This window comes from Aethalodelphis obliquidens, unplaced genomic scaffold, assembly GCF_003676395.1.
Source record: "Aethalodelphis obliquidens isolate GAN/ISIS:26980383/991018 unplaced genomic scaffold, ASM367639v1 scaffold31, whole genome shotgun sequence".
In the NCBI taxonomy this organism is placed as follows: domain Eukaryota; kingdom Metazoa; phylum Chordata; class Mammalia; order Artiodactyla; family Delphinidae; genus Aethalodelphis; species Aethalodelphis obliquidens.
In genome coordinates, this window is record NW_020837975.1 from 9,452,973 (window position 1) to 9,473,644 (window position 20,672).

General features: G+C 42.3%; 1 protein-coding gene across 5 annotated transcripts in view; it reads left to right on the forward strand.

Annotated features, from left to right (window-relative positions):
• The window catches only part of RNF8 (ring finger protein 8), a 70,158-nt gene that overhangs the window by 22,394 nt on the left and 27,092 nt on the right, over positions 1 to 20,672 (forward strand). The window contains exons 4-9 of one of the 5 annotated variants that reach the window (XM_027127122.1): positions 66 to 128; positions 4,949 to 5,038; positions 7,097 to 7,204; positions 9,422 to 9,626; positions 14,553 to 14,593; positions 15,121 to 15,225. In XM_027127122.1, coding sequence (XP_026982923.1) covers positions 66 to 128; positions 4,949 to 5,038; positions 7,097 to 7,204; positions 9,422 to 9,626; positions 14,553 to 14,563 — 477 coding nt within the window. In that variant the 3' untranslated portion in view covers positions 14,564 to 14,593; positions 15,121 to 15,225. Of the gene's footprint in view, positions 1 to 65; positions 129 to 4,948; positions 5,039 to 7,096; positions 7,205 to 9,421; positions 9,627 to 14,552; positions 14,594 to 15,120; positions 15,591 to 15,638; positions 16,704 to 20,672 lie in introns of those variants that run through there. The other 4 variants (XR_003437171.1, XR_003437170.1, XM_027127120.1 and 1 more) reach the window with 4 other exon arrangements.

Sequence of the window (20,672 nt, forward strand, 5' to 3'; positions counted from 1 at the left end):
CTGGATTTTGTCCCTTTTTCCCCCTTCCTGCAGGGTAACCTTACATTTTGTTTTTGGCTTTGCAGCGTTTGGAGAAAGAACAAGGAGAAGAGGACCTGAAGCAACAGCTGGCCCAGACTCTGCAGGAGGTAAATCTCTTGCCATTGTCCTGAGCTTATAGTGGGTGGTGGAGTGGGGGGCAACCAGGCTTCTTGTGGCCACCGGCTGCCTCTGCTGCTTAGTGCACACCTCTGTGGCATCTCCAGTCTGTAGACAGAGCAGGTGGCAGCTGCTCATGCCATCAGGTCGGAGACTTGGAGCCTCACAGACATGCCAGACCTCAGCATGAAAGCTTACATCTTCATTTGAGCACGAGTTGCTTTGGTGAAGATGAAATGAGCCTGTAGCAATTCGGAGGCTCTCTAGGAGAGTGGCTGCGCTTCCAGAAAGGTGAGAGCAGCAGAGGGAAATTGAGAGCTGTGACTTGGCCACCAGGGCCTGCAAGGGCCTCCATTACCTCACCATTCCTGAGCTGAAGCCATCCTGAAACCATCTGAGAATGTTCCAATTAAGCATTTTAGGTTAGGTTGAGAATGTGCAGTTTAACCTTCAGCAAAACGTATCAATTTACTGAAGGGGGCAAGGCTCACAGGAATAAAATTATCCTAAAAGATTGCCTGTAATTTATTTAGTTTAACTTGACTACCTCTCTCTTCTGTTTATTTTTTTATGAGTTCTTCTGCATCTTTAAAACCTGCTTTGTCTTCTTTATGTGTAATGATTAGTAGTTTGTTATAAGTCAGGAGGTAAGTGCATCTCCTTGAGAAAAATGAGTAATCGCATTAGAATTTGTTCAGGAGAATTTATCATTCGGTTCTTTTATTGCTTACCTACCTCCCAACCTTTTTACAGTGCTAACAATCACATATTACTTCATGCTTGGGAGGGTGCCTACCTTGGGTGCACAAACAGCCTTGGAAAGCATTAGGTGAAAAATTCAGTCTTTTTAGAATTTTATTTTCTAAGCTTGTGTATTTTCTAGGGTGGGGGGGTAGGCATGTTTCCCATTTAGAGGATTATTAAATTAATATTCAGATAATGTTTTGAAATTGACTGGAAAAGAGTAAGGTTCTGCTCTTGGAAATCCCTGAGGAATCATTAAGCACCCTGCACCCACAACACCTCACCCTCTACTGAGACAGACTGGAAAACACACTATCATTTAGCATGATGCATTTGGCCAGTCTCCATTCATTAATCTAAAATAGGATACTTTTAGGTCATGGTTCTATAACAGCATGCCTGGGGGACCTACCACTCTCAAATGAAACATGGTTATTGTTCGGTCCACCTGGTGGTCCTTCTGAAGCTGTTCTTTTTCATTTTCCAGGCCTATAATTATAATAACTTACATTTACATAGAGCTTTAAAAACTTTTCTGAGTGCTCTCATATATGTTATTTTTTTTCTTATTAACCCCAACGTAGGGGGGCACCTATTTTCCCATTTTATAAATGAGAAAATTAAGGCACATGCATCTAATTAGTGGCCAAGATGAATACTCAGGACTTCTGACATAACTGCTTTTTTTCTGCAGACCTCACATTTTATTGTTTTTTTATTTTTTAAAATTAGTTTATCTTTGGCTGCATTGGGTCTTTGTTGCTGTGCGCGGGCTTTCTCTAGTTTCGGTAAGCAGGGGTTACTCTTAATGCGGTGCGCGGGCTTCTCATTGCGGTGGCTTCTCTTGTGGAGCACGGGCTCTAGGCGCGCAGGCTTCAGTAGTTGTGGCACGCAGGCTCAGTAGTTGTGGCGCACAGGCTTAGTTGCTCCACAGCATGTGCGATCTTCCCGGACCAGGGCTCAAACCTGTGTTCCCTGCATTGGCAGGCGGATTCTTAACCACTGCACCACCAGGGAAGCCCCCAGACCACACATTTTAAAATGTGTGTCTTGAATAATATCTTTTCAGAAACACCACCTTCGGCACCTGCCAAGAGGAAGGCGGGGGAGAGCTGGGCTCCAAAAATGTCGCCATGGCGGTGGTGGAGATGTATAGGAGTTATCACAGGTGAATGTAGGTTGGGACCCTTCAAGTCCTAGTGGGTCGGAGGGCAGTGGCCCTTGGTAAATTGTTTTTTGAGGAGGGGAAGACAAGTCCGTTTCCTCGAAAAGGACCTGAACAGCCTCTTCAGGTCTGCAGCCAGGGATACCAGCTCAGAGACGAGGAGACTCTACCCAGCCCAGAAAGATCTAGCTCGCCCGGGTTAGAAACCTAGTCTTTCATTAGTTCAAGAACTTAGTGAGCAGCTCACTTTGCCAGGCATTGGTAGGGGGTGAGGACAGTCAAAGACAATTAAATTAGGTGTTTCCTGGCTTTAAGTTCAGCCACTATCATGGGGATTTACTATTTCCCCCTACTGTACGAGGAGATAATTTTAAAAAAAGGAAGAAGAAAGCAAGCGGCAGAAACTTGGGAAGTCAGACTTGAGTTGAAAACCCTGTTGCTTGCACTTGCCTTTTTCTGTGTCTGTTTATCTGTAAAATGAACGTACCTACAAATGGTAAACTGTGTGTAGCAGTTAACTTTTGGCCAGGCACTGTGCTAAATGCTCTATGTATAGTCTTTTCAAATCCTTAACAACAGCCCTGTGAGGTAACTGCTGTTGTTTTCCCCATTTTACTGATGATGAAATAATAATTGCATCAAACTCAAGAGTTTTTGTGAGAATTACACAATGTATGTAAACCACTTTGCACAATGCCTGGCACATTAAATATTTTTGTTATGACTGTGTCTCCTAAAAGAAGCCAGAAGTAGGTACTAGCCTAGAAAGGCTGCTGAGTTATAGACAGTGTAATAATTTATTACCTTCTATGTAGGTGCGCAGAAAATGGTTAAATTCTTATTCCAAAGTATTTCCTTATAAGCAAACAATGAGCATAAAAGGACTCCTGTGCAAAAGAAAATGTTTCTTCAAGTTTTAACTCTTCTAGCCAACATTTTAAACACAGCTATAAAAGGGTAAAAAAGCACAAACACAGTTTTAGAAACTACTCGTACTTATATAGCACTTTGCATTTTACAACGCACTCACCACAAATGCCATTTTGATGTTTGCATCTTATAAGTAACTATACTTTAACCGCAAGTAGTTAAGTGACTTGGTTAAGTGACTAGACTTTGTAAGTTACTGGGATTCTAAGTCCATTTCTGTTTTCAGAATGTCCGTTATATAGTGTGATTCTGGACATGTAGAAGGTGAATTGGAGTCAGCTGAGTTATCAGCCAAGCACACTTTCAGCTGCAAAGTGTAAATTAGCTAACTGACTTGGGGGATTTTCTTTCTTTTTTTTTTTTTTATATGTTGGTTCATTGGTTTGTTTATTTATTTATTTTTGGCTTGTTGGGTCTTCGTTTCTGTGCGAGGGCTTTCTCCAGTTGCGGCAAGCAGGGGCCACTCTTCATCGCGGTGCGCGGGCCTCTCACTGTCCTGGCGTCTCTTGTTGCGGGGCACAGGCTCCAGACGCGCAGGCTCAGTAGTTGTGGCTCACGGGCCTAGTTGCTCCACGGCATGTGGGATCTTCCCAGACCAGGGCTTGAACCCATGTCCCCTGCGTCGGCCGGCGGATTCTCAACCACTGTGTCACCAGGGAAGCCCTGTTTTTCTTATGTATATGAAATGTGGAGGTAGGCAGTTTCTGGTATTGGTTCAGCTACCAAGAGTTGCTTTACCATTTTCTCTCTTTCTCCATGTGTATATTTCTTTATGAATTATTTAAAAGTAATGGCATATATTATGTCCCTTTACCCCAAAGTACTTAAGTATTTAAAAGTAATTGCATGTTTTATGTCCCTTTACCCTAAAGTACTTCAGTATTTGTTTCCTCAAAACAAGGGCGTTCTCTTACATCATCCTAGCACTGTTATTAAATTCAGCAGATTTAACATAGATACAATATTATCATTTATTCTTTTTGGCCATGCCACATGGCTTGTGGGATCTGGGATCTTAGTTCCCCCACCAGGGATCGAACCAGTGCCCCCTGCAGTGGAAGCACAGAACCCTAAGAACTGGACCACCAGGGAATTCCCAACCCATGGACTTTTAAGTCAGCAGGTCTTCCTCAGTTTAGTTATGGGCAGAAAGAGTCCACCATTTGAAAATATAGTTCTCATTAAAACAGAAAAAAAAAGAAAAACACCAAATAAAAGAATTAAAATAATAGAAAAGAAAGATCACCTTCTTTAAAAAAGGATTTGAAATGAGATTTAAAATATAAGCTATACTTAAGTATGAGGGAGCTCAGAAATTATGTTTCATAGAAATGGAACCTCTTGACATTTGATGTAGGCAGTTAGTCACAATGAATGAGCTGCTAGCTCTTGGGCATGCCAGCTTCCAGAAGACAACAGCCAGAGTTCAGGCAGCATTACCTTATGAGCATGTAGTATGTGATTTATAGAATAAATAGTTAAAAGTCTTTTTCATTTCAAAGAAAATGATTATCTAGTTTTCCTGAATCCATATTTCCCTGATTATTTTTTAAAAGCTGCTCCCAGTGCTGGGTAACCTTAGAGTTACTTACTAGTTCTTGAGCATTTGATCTCAGGATCAGTTGCGTGGCTTTGTAAAAAATGTACATCCCTGGGCCCCAAGCCAAACCCACAGAATCAGACTCTCTGGAAGGCAGTGTAAATTCTTCAGTTGATTTGGATGGCCACAGAAGTTGGGTTATTTCCAGAGGGATTAATAGATTTGATGGCATCCGTCCCTACCTGCCCCTTTCCCTGAAAAAAGCAGTATGTAAGTGGGATGTCCTGATGGAACAAAAACATTATTTTGAAATTGCCAATCCATTGATCTCTTGAACCAAAGCTGTTGACAGAGGGAGAGACAGGCATGGTGGCTGAAAGGAACAATGCAGTGTAACGCATCTTGAGTATGTATCTGCTATGTTTCTGCAGCATCGGGCTCTGATGGAAGAGCTAAATCGCAGCAAGAAGGACTTTGAAGCAATCATTCAAGCCAAGAACAAAGAATTGGAGCAGACCAAGGTACTGGAAAGAAGGTGAAGGTTTAGAATTTGGTTAGCACATGCAACTCAGCATTTTCCACAGTGCAAAGGTTGGTATGGTGAATGAAGGGAGAGGTTATGGCTGTTTCCTTCCTCAAGGGAAATAATCTGTAAAATTAGTTAGGGCTGTAGAAGGTTCTGCCTGTAAGACAACATCTATTTCCTTCCTTTATCCAGAAGCAAAATGCTGGGAATAAGACACATCCTGGAGTCTAGTCCACTGTCTGTGGTAAATGCTCCTTCAGAGTGTTTCACTCACATAGGCTAAGGGGTGGTGTAGTCAAAATAAAAAATAGTTCATCTTGATGCATTTATGTCGTTATTCCCCATATCGAATCAGTGGAACTCTTAAATTAGGGGTTGTAAACTCAAGTGCCCACTGGGGTCAGACCGATAATAGGAGTAAAGTGGCCTCGGTGTAAGAACATAGTGGGGAGCTGTGAGGCAGAGGTGCACCCTCACCCCCACTCCCAGAGGCAGCTCTTCTCTGATGCAGCCAGTCATTGCCATCCAGATATGCAAGCCCAGTGTTGTCCGATCTGAGTTTTCCATGGAAGATGGAAATCCAAATGTTTATGTAAAGTATCCCAGTTTTCAAGTATTGGCAACAGTTCAGTGTTTTTTGATACCATGAATGCCAGACTAAATAAATCTGCAGGCTGGATCCAGTCCACAGGCCACCAGTTTGCATCCTCTGACCTGAAACTTATGCCTGAGTCTGACTGCATCTCTCAGCCCACCCCTCCTCATGTACATATCTGGAGCAGAATACAGAAAAGGAGGAGACTTTCTTGTTTGTTTGATATCCTTATCCTCTGTTTAAATCACATAGTTCCTTCTTCCCCAGCCTCCAAGAAACCACCACATCTTTTTAAATCCAGTAATTCAAAAGTTTTCAGGGAACTTGACTCTAGTTATAACTGGGTCCAGTCCCTCTTCACTGCCCTAAGCAGTCTGACAATCTTTGCTTTGATTAGAAGAGAAAGTAAAACATGAGAAATAAATGAACCCTAATATTTAGGGTATATCAAATATACCCTAAATGGCTTTTCCTCTCCGCCTCAGGGGCTCCTCATCCTTTCTGTTTCGGAGATGAGGTGCTAACTTAATAAATGTTGGCTTCAAGAGAGCACACCTGGGGTTCCCTGGTGGCGCAGTGGTTGAGAGTCCGCCTGCCGATGCAGGGGACGCAGGTTCGTGCCCCGGTCCGGGAAGATCCCACATGCCGCAGAGCGGCTGGGCCTGTGCGCCATGGCCGCTAAGCCTGCGCGTCCGGAGCCTGTGCTCCGCAATGGGAGAGGCCACAACAGTAAGAGGCCCGCGTACCGCCAAAAAAAAAAAAAAAAAAAAGAGTACACCTAGATCCTCCTTAAAAAGTGTGTCTACAAGCAGTCTGACCTGTTGGGGAAAGCACAGGGAAATTGCACTGCAGGAGTGGGAAGTGACAAGCATCACAGAGTGTGGGGCCTGAAGGTACTTCAAGAGGCCATCTCTCTAGCCTCCTGCCTCTAGGGAACATAGGTATTATGCTTATTTTATAGCAGAGGCAGCTGCAAAGAATGGAATGGACCTTACACACTAATTCAAGCTTCCTACCTTTATGGACTGTTCCTCATTTCTTTCTTATCCAGTGAGTTCTTGGTTGCTTGGGATGATTTTGTACCACCTCTGAACTGCAGTTTGCTATAGGATACTTAATGCCTCATTCTGGTCTTGGGTGGTTGCTGGAGTGGGTATGCTACCTTCAGTTTTTATCATTTGGTTAATTTTTGGGAAGGAGACAGAACCTGCAATGCGAATACATACTAAAGAAGTCGAGAGAGGGAAAAAAAGGAAGATAGTGTCCTATATTAGAAAGCAGTTCTGAGAAATAATAACCCTTGCGGAAAGAGTTTTATTCTCGTGTTGCTGTGCCAGGGTGAATTTTTAATTTAGATTCCTTCTGAATCCTATTGCAGACTAATAACCCTGCTTCCTGTCCTGTTTTGCATTCTTGTTGGTTCTCCCGAATGACAGGTGGGGTTGTGTGTTTTTGCAGGAAGAGAAGGCGAAGGTGCAAGCACAGAAGGAGGAAGTTCTTAGCCATGTGAATGACGTGCTAGAGAATGAGCTCCAGTGTATTATTTGTTCAGAATACTTCATTGAGGTAATTATGAATGGTGGCTCATGCCTTCTCACTCTCCCAGCCCTGAATGGAGCCTCGGCTACACAGACTGCTTCTGCTGTAGGGAAACATTCTGAAGAATGTTTTTCCTCCAGGAACTTACTGTAGCTATTTGACTTCAAAGTGACTGCTAGAGATGGTCACTTCTCATTTTTTTTTGTAGTCGTCTTTACCTCCACTGTCTTTTTTCTTATTTCATTTGTTCTTGAGTATCTGTTTGGCAGAATCAGTGTTTTGGGCTGTAATAAAGCCTTTATCTCTTTGGTGTTGGGGAGAAAACACTTTGGTTTCAAAGAACCACCTGAGAGCTGCCCCACCCTCCCACAGGTCAGAATGTCCTGTGCTTTCTACTTTTCTGACAACTATGTCCTGTTGGATTTTGTGCCTAGTGTTGAACTCCTACAGGTTTTTTACCTCCCGGGAACCACTTGATTCTGGCACAATCCAGAATTAGATGGCATTAGAAATTTGAAGTATCAGAATAAAGCTGCTCAATAAAACTATTCTTTCTTTGCTCTGAATGGGCACAGCGCTGAGAGTAGGTGTGCAGTGCAGCCTTTGAACAGGGGGGTAAATGCCATTGATGTGTGGTTGCTGGGAATTCAGTGGCCAAGTGGAACATATTTCAGGAACTCTGAGGCTCCTTATGAAAATGAAACATCTCTCCTAGGTTACCATCGGTTATCCTGTCTTTTTTTTTTTTTTTTTTTTGCCACACTGCGCGGCTCGTGAGATCTTATTTCCTTAACCAGGGATTGAACCTGTGCCCTCGGCAGTGAAAGCACAGAGTTCTAACCACTGGACAACCAGGGAATTCCCTGTTATCCTGTCTTGTTTTTGCACAGGCTCTCCTTTTTTTTTTTTTTCTTTTTATGGCCACACTGTGTAGCATGTGGGATCTTAGTTCCCCAGCTAGGGATGGAACCCACACCCCCTGCATTGGAAGCGTGGAGTCTTAACCACTGGACTGCCAGGGAAGTCCTGCACAGTCCTCTTTTATTTTCACACATTCTACTATCTGTGTCCAGTTCATCTTACACTACAGGTGTTAAACTCAATTTGTTAAATGACAGTGCTTTTCAGACTCCTTTAAAAAGAAAATGCATACACACACTGCTTCCTTTTTTCTGGTGGACTTTAGGGAGATTGGGTCTATTAGCCTCCTGAAAAATCTCTCCTGGGTAGACCTGTTTCTTTTGCTCTGGATCTACTTTGACTTAGGGTCATAATTTCCCCCATAGTTTCTAGTCATTTGATTCCCTACTTTGGAGAAACTCAGTTCGTGCTCTTTTGACGTGGCTTACAGACCCTAATAGAAGAAGACAAGGAAAGGGTGGTTGGAATGGGTGATGAGTTAGCCAACCCAGAGCATCTGTACGACATGTAAGAGACAAATAACTTGACTTTGTTTGGTTTACAGCATGTGCCTGACCTTTTCTGTGGGTCACCTCTTAAAATCAGTGTTGGGAAGAGGTTTCATTTTAATCAGACAGGTTTTTAGTCCCGTTTATGAGAATTTATCTCATTCGTTATCGAGAAGGTCTCCTAGTTGGCTTTCTGGTCTCAACTTGGCATTTGAAAAATACATGATTTCTGTGTTATTTTCCACTGCTATCCTAAAAACAGGAAGGAAGACTTTTGAGCCTCACGAAAGTTGTATCTTAGGAGATGTACATAAACAAGAGTAATGAGGAGAATGGTTTATGTTTTGGGGAGTGAAAAGTGTCCTGGCAGAAAGCTGACCATTGGAGTTACTCATAGGAGCCCCTCACATACAGGCTTCCTTCTGCTTTCTCTCTTCTCACAGGCTTGCTTACTTACTTAAGGCACTATCAGTTGAACCCACTACATTTCTTCCCAGCCTAAGTTCTCTTTTACATATACTTTTTTAGCTGCTTTTGAGTAAAGATGATGCCTCCTACCATTCTGTATACTGAGTATTCACTGTGTGTTCCCCTTCATATATTAAAATTGAGGTGCTAATTCACCATTAGGACATAAATTTGTTTTCATGAGAGAATTAGTGATGTATTTATACCAAACATTCACATGCTTACTAGTCCTACTTACGTCCAGTGACATTTGTTTGCAGGGTAGCTAACCCATGTTGGCAGTGTGATGAGTTGGTTCTGAGATCGCAACCGCCCTGGGGAAGTAAGCATCACAGTTCTGATCTGTATGTTCACATTCCCATTATAGGCTGTCACCTTGAACTGTGCACATAGTTTCTGCTCCTACTGTATCAGTGAGTGGATGAAGCGGAAGATAGAATGCCCCATTTGTCGGAAGGACATCAAGTCGAAAACCCACTCCCTGGTTCTAGACAATTGCATTAATAAGATGGTAGATAATCTGAGCTCGGAAGTGAAAGAACGACGAATTGTCCTCATCAGGGAACGAAAAGGTGAGTGGGTATGAACAAGAGGTAAGTCCCCTCAACAAAGGACTTACAAATGTAGGCAGAGTTTTTGGATAGGGAAGAGTAAGATAAATGATTCTTGAGCTAAGGAAGAGGTGGAAGAAATTGGGAAAAGTAAAGGGAGTTAAAGATAATGAACATGTAAGAAAGAGTTGAGGTAGAATTAACTTATTTGACCAGCAGGGAATGGGGAGGCTTAGGTGTATGTGTCTTGGTTTTGGGGATAAAAAAGGATGTGATTAGAAAAACACATGGTCACACAGCTTGCTCTGCTGGTCACTAGATGGTGCTGTTGTTCAAGACAGTTTAGTTGCTGTCCGGGTGTTACAGAAATCTTGGGTTGGGTATACAATAAATTATAAACAGGATGTGGTACAAACAGGTTTCCCAGCCAGAGAGAGTTTAAATAAAGAGATTAGGGAAGGGGTGGGTGAGTTTCCTCAAGGAACCATACTTCCATAGTGAATATCTGCTAATTTAAACAAGTGATCTCATCATACTTGGGGCCTGTTGTGTTGAAGGTTGCAGAGACACTCTGCTTGAGACTTGAATGTCCTGGTAGCAAAAGAATGTGTCCTGGGGCAAAGCACAAGGAAGCCAATGGATCGGAAGGATTGGTTATTGGGCAGAGATGAGAGTAAAGAGGAGCAGAGTGGATCTGATTATCATGTTCAGTCCCTTTAGAAATCTAGTACGGTACTACCCTCTGGGAAAGCTCAGAGCCAAAGTGCTGTGAGGTCAATTGGTTGCACATAAAGGCCAATCAGAGGAGAAGAACCAAAAGCTCACTGCCCTTCCAGTTGCTTTCCACCACCTGGCCATCGGGAACCCATGTTCATGTGTGTCTTTGGATATTCCCTTCTCTAAGTCCAGAGAAGCTGGAGGCTTAAAAGCCACACTGCTAAGAACAGGATCTTTTGTCTATCACTCTCTTTCTCCTAGCCCTTCAACAGATGTCAGCCTCTTTGAGTAGGGCCAGAAATCTGATGCTGATTTGCAAGCAACTATGGTATGGAATTGGCCCTCTGTTGGTCAGCCATTGTGAGGGCAGCAAGCCTGTCACAGGCCAGGTGTTGAGCCTGTTATGCCCAAGGAAGACATTCTGAGGGTGGGGTGGTCCTCAGGCAGTTCTTTGAAACCAGAGTGTTTTCTACTTTTCTGACAACTATGTACTATTGGACTTGGTGCCCAATTTTGAGTCCCCATAGGTTTTTTTACCTCCCAGGAGCCACTTGAATCCGGCAGAATTCATTGCTCTTCCTCTCCACCTCCCATCACTCCATAAGCATTTATAGGAACACTACACTATGCACTGGGATAAAGAGATAAACAGGGTATTATCTCAGCTCTCATAGTCTACGGAGGAGACAGAAAAGCAAGTAGGTAATGTGACAAGTTCCATAATAGGGTGCTGGAAAATTGCAGAGGAGATGACAGTCAATTTGGCCTGGACAGGTAGAGGTATGGGAGCAAGCTTCACAGAAGAAGTGCCATTTGAACTGAGTCCTAAAGGTTCCCTAGGGATGTAGCTTTCCAAGCAGAGGAATTAGCATAAGCACAGAGGCATGAGAAGCAGTGACCTGTTCTAGCAGTGCCGCCCTTGGTGGCCCAAACAAGACATGTCTACACAGTGCCAGAGGAGCATGAGGACAGCCAAGGCTTAGGAAGTGTCTACTGAGGTGTTGTGAATGCCTTCTGTTTTCTTTTCTCTTTCCTTTCTGAGAGGAACACTGACCTGGGAACCCAGATTTGACCGAGGTCAGCCTTTGAGCTTAAGTTTGCTGGGTCTCTGTGTGGGTGGGGACACCCATGTACTTTCTCTTTGTTTTTTGGGGGTTATTCTTGTTTTTATTTTTTTCTTTGAAGTATAATTGATTTACAGTGTTGTATTAGCTTTAGATGTACTACATAGTGACTTGGTATTTTTATGCATTATAGAATGATCACCATAATAAGTCTAGTTACCATCTTTCACCATACAAAGTGATTACAATATTACTGACTGTATTCCCTATGCTATACATTACATCCCCGTGACTTAATTTATTTTGTAAGTGGAAGTTTGTAAGTGGAAGTTAATTCACTTCCCCTGTTTCACACATTCCCCCATCCCTCTCCCTTCTGGCAACCACCATATTGTTCTTTGTATTTATGAGTCTATTTCTGTTTTGTTATGTTTGTTCATTTGTTTTGTTTTTTAGATTCCAGACTTAAGTGAAATCATATGGTATTTGTCTTTCTCTGCCTGACTTATTTCACTTAGCATAATACACTCGAGGTCCATCCATGTGTTGCAAATGGGAAGGTCTCATTCTTTTTTATAGCTGAGAAATAGTCCCTTGTATATATATACCACATTTTCTTTATTCATTCATCTATCGATGGGCACCTAAGTTGCTTCCATATCTTAGCTATTGCCAAAAATGCTGCAGTGAACATTGGGCATGGATTTATCTTTTTGAGTTAATGTTTTCATTTTCTTTGGTTAAATACCCAGAAGTGGAATTGTTGGGTTGGGTTGTGTGGTAGCTCTATTTTTAATTTTCTGAGGAACCTTCATACTGTTCTCCATAGTGGTTGTACCAGTTTACATTCTCACCAACAGTGCAGGAGGGTTCCCTTTTCTCCACACACCCATATGTACTTTCTTCACCCAGCCCACTGTCCAGGTTTTTTCTCAAAAGTCTGAGCATGGTAGATGCATGCAGCCACTGGAAAAGGAAAGAAGAACCCTGTGTCCTAAATTCATCTCTGACTCGCCTCACACAGAGTTAATACCACAGAGTAGATAATATCAGACCCCTCTTTTCTCTGCAGAGGCTAAATCTGGTGTCTTGCTGCCTTTTTAGTAACACTAGGAGCCAACACAGTAAACCGAATCGGCCTCCGTGTCCCACTCACTGGCTGAGAGCAGTTCTGGCACCAGTCTCGGTTTCTGCATTTATCGCAGCGAGTGCAGCTTTGAGGTTTTCTCTAGAGACAGACAGAAGGTTCTGAGGCCCGATTTAGGAAAATGTGCCAGAGCCATCAGCAGCTTCATTGGGCTGCAGTGTGGAGTTTAGAGAAAATTCTCAGTTCAAATACCAACCTTCTTTGCCAATTGAAAGCTGGTTTAATCCCCAGTGCATGGGAATTTTTAAAGGACCAAATGTAGGATCTGGGAACTAGAATTGGCAAGCCTGTAATTGTCACAGTTCTGACACTGGCAGGACCATTTTCCTCCTGGGCAGCAGTTGCTCTGATCCTGAGTTCAGAGAGAAGGACCTGCCCGTCTGTGGCAGCACAGGCCTCTGATTCCACCGAGAGCGGCCCCACTCCAGGCCTCCTCGGCTGGTTGCTGTCTTCAAGGCCCATATCCGCACGGGAGGAGTAATGCCTCATGACTGATTAGCCATAGATCCTTTGTAAAGTCTGGGAGGCCAGATTATCCAGAGGAGAGGAGGAGGAGGAGAGTGTTAGGATGCCAGATCCTGTGTTTGGAGAAAGGGTGCCCTGGAGCTGGGGCAGGTAACGAATGTTGAGTAAGTGCTTGTCGCATGAGTAATTATGGCTTGCTGGGATATTGACGTGAGATTTTCCTGAAGAGAAGACATTTTGTGACATCCGCTATGGAGGATCTCCCTCTGGACCTGGGGAGGTGCTGGAGCAGAGTCTTCTGTCAACTGCTCCCCCATTCCCATTTGTTCTGTTCTCATTAAGTGTTGGTTGGTTGACAAGAGTGTTAACATTCTCACTTTAAGCTTTCCCTAGCAGTTTCTTTGGGTTGTGCTCAGAAAAGAAAAAAGCACATGATCTAGAAATAAAATCTAGTTGGTCCTTTAGAACAGTGATTTTCAGTACAGGGGCTTTTTCAAACTGTACTTCCCAGCTCCCTTGATACTATAATATTGAGCCGAGGCTACTGGTGGGAGTGTGCCTCGGCCTTCAGGGGTGCTGAGGTGGGGAGAAAGGTTTATGAACCATAGCTTTCCTGAATCTGAGACAGAGGTCCCTCCAGAGGTTGGTGGTCTCTGGGAAGATTGGCCCCGGTAAGATCACATGGCCTGTGGCTCTTGCCAGCTTCCTGTAGGCTAGGAGGAGCATGATCCAGACACAGGACAGGAGAAACTCACAGTCTCTGAAGAGGGTATCTGCCTGCCCACCTGGAAGGCTTTCCCTGGTGTTACCCATCATCACTTGTTGAAAGACAGAGCCTTGTAAAGGACTATATGGGGAATGGCAGCAGTAACAGTGTCTGCCAAGTTGACCTCATCCATAGAGGATACTTGTTAGCAAGTACTTTTAATCTACCCAGTATTGCCTCAAGAATCCAGGGTGTCATGTGCATGAAGTCAGCATGGCTGCCTGGCATAGGACAGTGTTTAAGAGAAAGTGGCACTCAGCAAGATTGGCATGGGTTGGGGTGTGCACCTGCATGCACTCAAGTAGTTTATAGCACTGGATTCTCTAAAAATTTTGACTTAAAAATTCATGCTTTGCAAAATTACCATGGGATCAAAAATTAGACTTATTAATAGAAGCTTTTTTTCTTATTCCTCCATCACCACATCCCATTTTTGCCCCACCATTTTTCCTTCCCTTCTCTTCTTTTGTCACTTACTGTCCTTCCTTGCCTTATCCCTTGATGTGTGTCTCCCCCCAAAACTCTTATTGTTCCCTTGTATATAAATTTAATAACACTTTCAATCTGCCTACCAAAGGATTCAAGACCTTAACCTCAAGGAAGGTCTTGAGATTGCCCTTTGTGTAAGCCAAGATCCCTGCTTCTCTGGGATCAAGGAAGCACAGCTATTGGAAAACACTAGAGGCCAGGGAATAGCCCCTCGCACCCCCCCCCTCTCTGGACAGAGGAAAAACTTGCACCTCTCCCTGCCTGTTGCTGTGTATGTAATTCCTTCTTTCCTCCAACAGATATTAATTGAAGGCCAGCTTTGTGCCAGACACTCTTCTAGGTATGAAGAATAGAAGGAGAAGTGAAAATCTAATAAGTTAGATGGGATTTGTGCTATGGAGAAAAATTAAGCAAGAAAGGGGTCGGGAGTGATGAGGAGAGCATTGGCAGTTTTTGATAGAGTAATTAAGGTAGTCACTGAAGAAGGTGGTATTTGAGTAAAGCTCAGTAGGCAGTGGCCATGCTGCCATCTGGGGAAAGGGTGTCCTAGGCAGAGGGGATAGGAGGAACAGCAAGGAGGTGGTGTGGCTGGAGTGGAGTGAACGATGGGACGGGGAGTAGAAAGTGAGGTCAGGAGGTTGGGCAGGGGGCACATTGTATAGGGGTTTATAGACCTTTGGAAGGACTTCTACTTTTACTCTGGCTAAGTGAGGAGTGGGCTTTGAGCAGAGTGATTTGATCTGCCGTCTATTTTCTTGGTTCACCATAGCTGCTGTGTGGGGAAAAGACTGAGGGTGGCAGCAGGGAGGCCAGGGGAGGGAAATGCAGGCTCCTCCTTTATCTCTCTCTGTTTTTTTCTCTCCAAAGCAAAGAGACTGTCCTGAAAACCGTGCTCCAAGGACATTTGAAAAACTGCCTGGCGGTGGGAACTTGGGATGGTCTGGAGGATTCTCTATGGACAGGCGTGGGGCCACTCTGAGACAGAGCATGGGATAGAGCCACGTGGGACAGAGACTGAGTTAGGAGGTCCTCCGTCACGACCCTCCATGTTGGCCATCCCTGCTGCCACCATTGTCTGAAGCACCGACTGCTTCAGAGTACTTAAGAGACTCTGCTTCACTACACTGAACAGGTTATGTATTTCTGTTGTGCTTTTTAAATTTGTTGTTGTTGTTGTTTTGGTACCTCAGAAGCACCTCTGTTGATATATGTTTTGGGCAGGTTGGGTGTATCCCTATGGCTGCCCCTGAAGGCTAAGGCAGCCTCTCTTTCAGAGGATGGCATACCTCTTCTTTGTGAAAACAATGTCATTTCCTGGAAATAAAATGTAAAACCTATCAGTTGCTCAGCTGGGCTTTGGTATATTTATCTTCCTTCCCTTCCAGCTCCCAGACAGTCTCACAAGTAAACACTGGCAGCTCATAAATTACAACCAAGAAAGTGACTCTATCCGATGATAGACTCAAGTGCATGTCAGCCTAAGAAGCCAAGGCCAAGATCATGGCCGTAGCAGATGGGCTCTGTTAAGCCCCCAACTGGTATGTCTCCTTTTCATTCCAGAGATGAGTCACTGCTACCTGGTTTTGGGATGGAGTGAATTCCCTTCTTTCAGCTGGGGTTCTGAAGTGGTTTCCAAATCTATTTTACCCAATGTCAGCAAACATGGGCAGTGATTTTATGAGAACTTGATATGCTTTTTAAAAAAAATTAAAAGTGATTTCTCTTTTACTGCTTTCCCATTTTAAACAAAGAAAACTAGTTTGATGTTTGGGAAATAGGAGCTTAGGAAAATCTGTGGTATCCTTGGTTACCAGTGATGAGAATGAAGGAAAACACAGGAAGTTGAAGAGTAGTTATTTAAAATGAGGAGCTCTAGTAGGAAACTGGTTGTGCTTTATGTCATTCAATGATTTGCTTCCAGATGGAAAGGTATTTTCTTCTCCCTTTTTACTGCCTACCTAGAGAACAGTTCTCTGTAGTTCTTTATTTATACCCCATGTGTTTCATAGGGATGGTAGGTTTTTCCTTTGTTGAATCCTGTGTGTATTGGGATTCTGGCGTCCCTAGTCTTCATTTTCATCTTTCTCAGTGGGATTACTGATTGAAATACTGGTGTAGTCAAGGAAGAAGTTAAGTTAAACATAGAAAATAATACTTTAAAAATAACCATTATAACCAAATCAAAAAATTCTGGAGAAACAGAGAAAAGAAGGAAAAGATTATTACATCTTGATGTAACAGTCTCCTGTTTCCCCTATACGTATGTTTTGTTTATAGGTTGCATGGGATATATAAATTTTTAGAAGAGTACAGATATACCCTTTTTTTTTTTTTAAAGAAAGGAAAGGTGCTTTAATAAGAAAAGTCGGCAATCTAGGGAGATGGTGGACTCGTGTCCAGAGACCAACTCCAAAGATTCTGCTCAGCCATGACAGTTTGTTTGTTTTTGTTTTTTAATTTTTTAAATTGAAGTACAGTTGATTTACAATGTCGTTAATTTCTGTTATACAGCAAAGTGATTCAGTTATACATATATATATTCTTTTTTTTAATAAATTTTTAAAAAATAAATTTATTTATTTATTTTTGGCCGTGTTGGGTCTTGGTTGCAGTGCACGGACTTTCTCTAGTTACGGTGCGCAGGCTTCTCATTGTCATGGCTTCTCTTGTTGCGGAGCATGAGCTCTAGGTGCGCAGGCTTCAGTAGTTGTGGCACGCGGGCTCAGTAGTGGCTTGCAGGCTCTAGAGCTCAGGCTCAGAAGTTGTGGCGCACGAACTTAGTTGCTCCGCAACATGTGGGATCTTCCCAGGCCAGGGCTTGAACCCGTTTCCCCTGCATTGGCAAGTGGATTCTTAAGCACTGCTCCACCAGGAGAGCCCATATATATTCTTTTTTTAATATTCTTTTCCATTATGGTTTATCATAGGATATTGAATATAGTTCTCTGTGCTATACAGTAGGACCTTGTTGTTTATCCATTCTATATATGATAGCTAACATCTGCTAACCCCAACCTCACACTCCATCCCTCTCCCAACCGTTCCCCCCTTGGCAACCACAACTCTGTTCTCCATGTCCGTAAGTCTGTTTCTCTTTCGTAGATAAGTTCATTTATGTCATATTTTAGATTCCACAGATAAGTGATATCATATGGTATTTGTCTTTTTCTTACTGACTTCACTTAGTATGGTAATCTCTAGTTGCATCCATGTTGCTGCAAATGGCATTATTTCATTCTTTTTTATGGCTGAATAGTATTGCACTGTATATATCTTCTTTATCCATTCATCTGTCAGTGGACATTTAGGTAGTTCCATGTCTTGGCTATTGTGAATAGTGCTGCTGTGAACATAAGGGTGCATGTATCTTTTTGAGTTAGAGTTTTGTCTGGATATATGCCCAGGAGTGGGATTGCTAGATCATATGGTAATTCTATTTTTAGTTTTCTGAGGAACCTGCATACTGTTTTCCATAGTGGCTGCACCAACTTACGTTCCCACCAACATTGTACAAGGCTTCCCTTTTCTCCACAGCCTCTCCAGCATCTGTTATTTGTAGTGTTTTTAATGACGGCCGTTTGACCAGTGTGAGGTGGTACCTCATTGTAGTTTTATTTTGCATTTCTCTAATAATTAGCAGCGTTGAGCATCTTTTCACATACGTATTGGCCATTTCTATTTCTTCTTTGGAGAAATGTCTAGGTCTTCTGCCCATTTTTCGATTGGGTTTTTGTTTTGGTTGTTGTTGGATTATATGAGCTGTTTGTATATTTTGGAAATTAAGCCCTTGTCGGTTGCATCATTTGCAAATATTTTCCCCCAGTCTGTTTCATTTTGTGTATGGTTTCCTTTACTGTGCAAAAGCTTGTAAGTTTGATTAGGTCCCATTTGTTTATTTTTGTTTTTATTTCTATTGCTTTGGGAGACTGACCTAAGAAAACGTTGGTACGATTTATGTCAGAGAATGTTTTGCCTATGATCTCTTCTAGGTGTTTTATGGTGTTATGTGTTAAGTCTTTAAGCCATTTTGAGTTTATTTTTGTGTATAGTGAGAGGGTGTGTTCTAACTTCATCAATTTATATGTGACTGTCCAACTTTCCCAACGCCACTTGCTGAAGAGACTGTCTTTTTCCCATTGTATATTCTCACCTCCTTTGTCTGTAGGTGTGTAGCTTTATTTCTGGGGTCTCTATTCTGTTCCACTGAGCCTCATATGTCTGTTTTTGTGCCAGTACCACGCTGTTTTGATTACTGTAACTTTGTAATATTGTCTGAAGTCTGGGCAGGTTATGCCTCCCGCTTTGTTCTTTTTCTTCAGGATTGCTTTGACAATTTTGGGCTTTTATGGTTTCATATAAATTTTAGGATTATTTGCTCTAGTTCTGTGGAAAATGGCATGGGTAATTTGATAGGGATTGCATTAAATCTGTAGATTGCTTTGGGCAGTATGGCCATTTTAACAATATTAATTCTTTCAATCCAAGAGCATGAGATCTCTTTCCATTTCTTTGATTCATCTTCAGTTTTCTTTATTAATGTTTTATAGTTCTCAGCATATAAGTCTTTCACCTCTTTGATTGGGTTTATTCCTAAGTATTTTATTTTCTGGGGTGCAATTTTGAAAGGTATTGTTTTTTTTTACATTCTGTTTCTGATATTTCATTGTTAGCATAAAGAAATGCAACCGATTTGTGTATGTTAATCTTGTATCCTGCTGCCTTGCTGAATTCATTTATAAGTTCTAGTAATTTTTTTGTTCAGTCTTTAGAGGTTTCTATATATAGAATCATGTCATCTGCATATGATGACAGTTTTACCTCTTCCCTTCCAATTTGGATGCCTTTTATTTCTTTTTCTTGTCTGATTGCTGTGGCTAGGACTTCCAGTACTATGTTGAATAGAAGAGGTGAGAGTGGGCATCCTTGTCTTGTTCCAGATTTTAGCAGGAATGCTTTCAGCTTTTCCTCATTGAGTATTATATTGACTGTGTGTTTCTCATAAATAGCTTTTATTATGTTGAGATATGTTCCCTCTCTACCCAATTTGGTAAGAGTTTTTTTTTTTTTTTTTGGCCACGCACTGTGGCATGTGGGATCTTAGTTCCCCGACCAGGGATTGAACCTGTGCCCCCTGCAGTGGAAGTGTGGAGTCTTAACCACTGGACTGCCAGGGAAATCCCTGGTAAGAGTTTTTATCATAAATGGATGTTGAATTTTGTAAATTGTTTTTTCTCCATCTACCAGATATACATTTTTTGAATAGGCAACATGGTCACATGTTTTGAAATCAGAAGGTACAAAAGGACCTAAAGAGAAAAGCCTGTCATCTTTGTCCCCCAGTGACACTTCCCTGCACAGAAGTGACAAGTGTTGCTGTTTCCTTGTATATCCTTCCAGAGGTCTTCTCTGTCTATACTAGCAAAAACACACATGTAGGCCTTCTTTCCCTTCTTTTCCACAAATGATAACAAACTGTACAGTATTTTGTACCTTGCTTTTTTTCAGTTATATCTTGGTGATTGTTCTATGTCAGAATGTAAGGAATTTCCTTTCTTTGTTACAGATGCCTATTATTCCATTATGTGTTTGCACCATAATTTGTTTTTCCAGTTTTCCTTTTTTAAGATCCAGGTTGCTTTAAACCTTTTACTCTTTCTTTTCTTCATACAGCTCTCAAACAAAGTCCTATTAAATAAATATCAGAGTATATACTTTTTTTCTTTTTCTTTTTTTTTTTCAGAGTATATACTTTTAACTAAAACAACAAAACAAAAATAATGGCAACAAAAATGACATAGAGGGCTTCCCTGGTGGCGCAGTGGTTGAGAGTCCGCCTGCCGATGCAGGGGACACGGGTTCGTGCCCCAGTCCGGGAAGATCCCACATGCCGCGGAGCAGCTGGGCCCGTGAGCCATGGCCGCTGAGCCTGCGCATCTGGAGCCTGTGCTCCGCAATGGGAGAGGCCACAACAGTGAGAGGCCTGCGTACTGCAAAAAAAAAAAAAAAAAAAAAGACATAGAACCCATAAAGTGGTATGTGAAGAAGGAAAAAAGGGAAATCTGGAAATCCACCTAGTGGGAGTTCTCTATTAAAATCAAGGAGGCTCAATATGTTTCTTTTAAAAAATATTTACAGATATAACTTTTTCTAAATGTTTTGTTAGTAATGGTCTAGTAAGTCTGGTTCTATAATCTAGTATAACTACCTCCATCCAAAGGTCCATTAGTCCACATTGAAATAAGAATGAAATCAATTAGGCTTCTGATTCCACAAAACCCTACAGTGCAAAACTTCAGTAAAGCCAAGGCAGGGTATCTGAGGTAAAATCAATCTGCTCCCAACCATCCAAGAAAAAGATAGTGCAACCATCACTTTGTATGAATAGCCATTTACATTTTGACACGGTAAGGGCTTCGGAA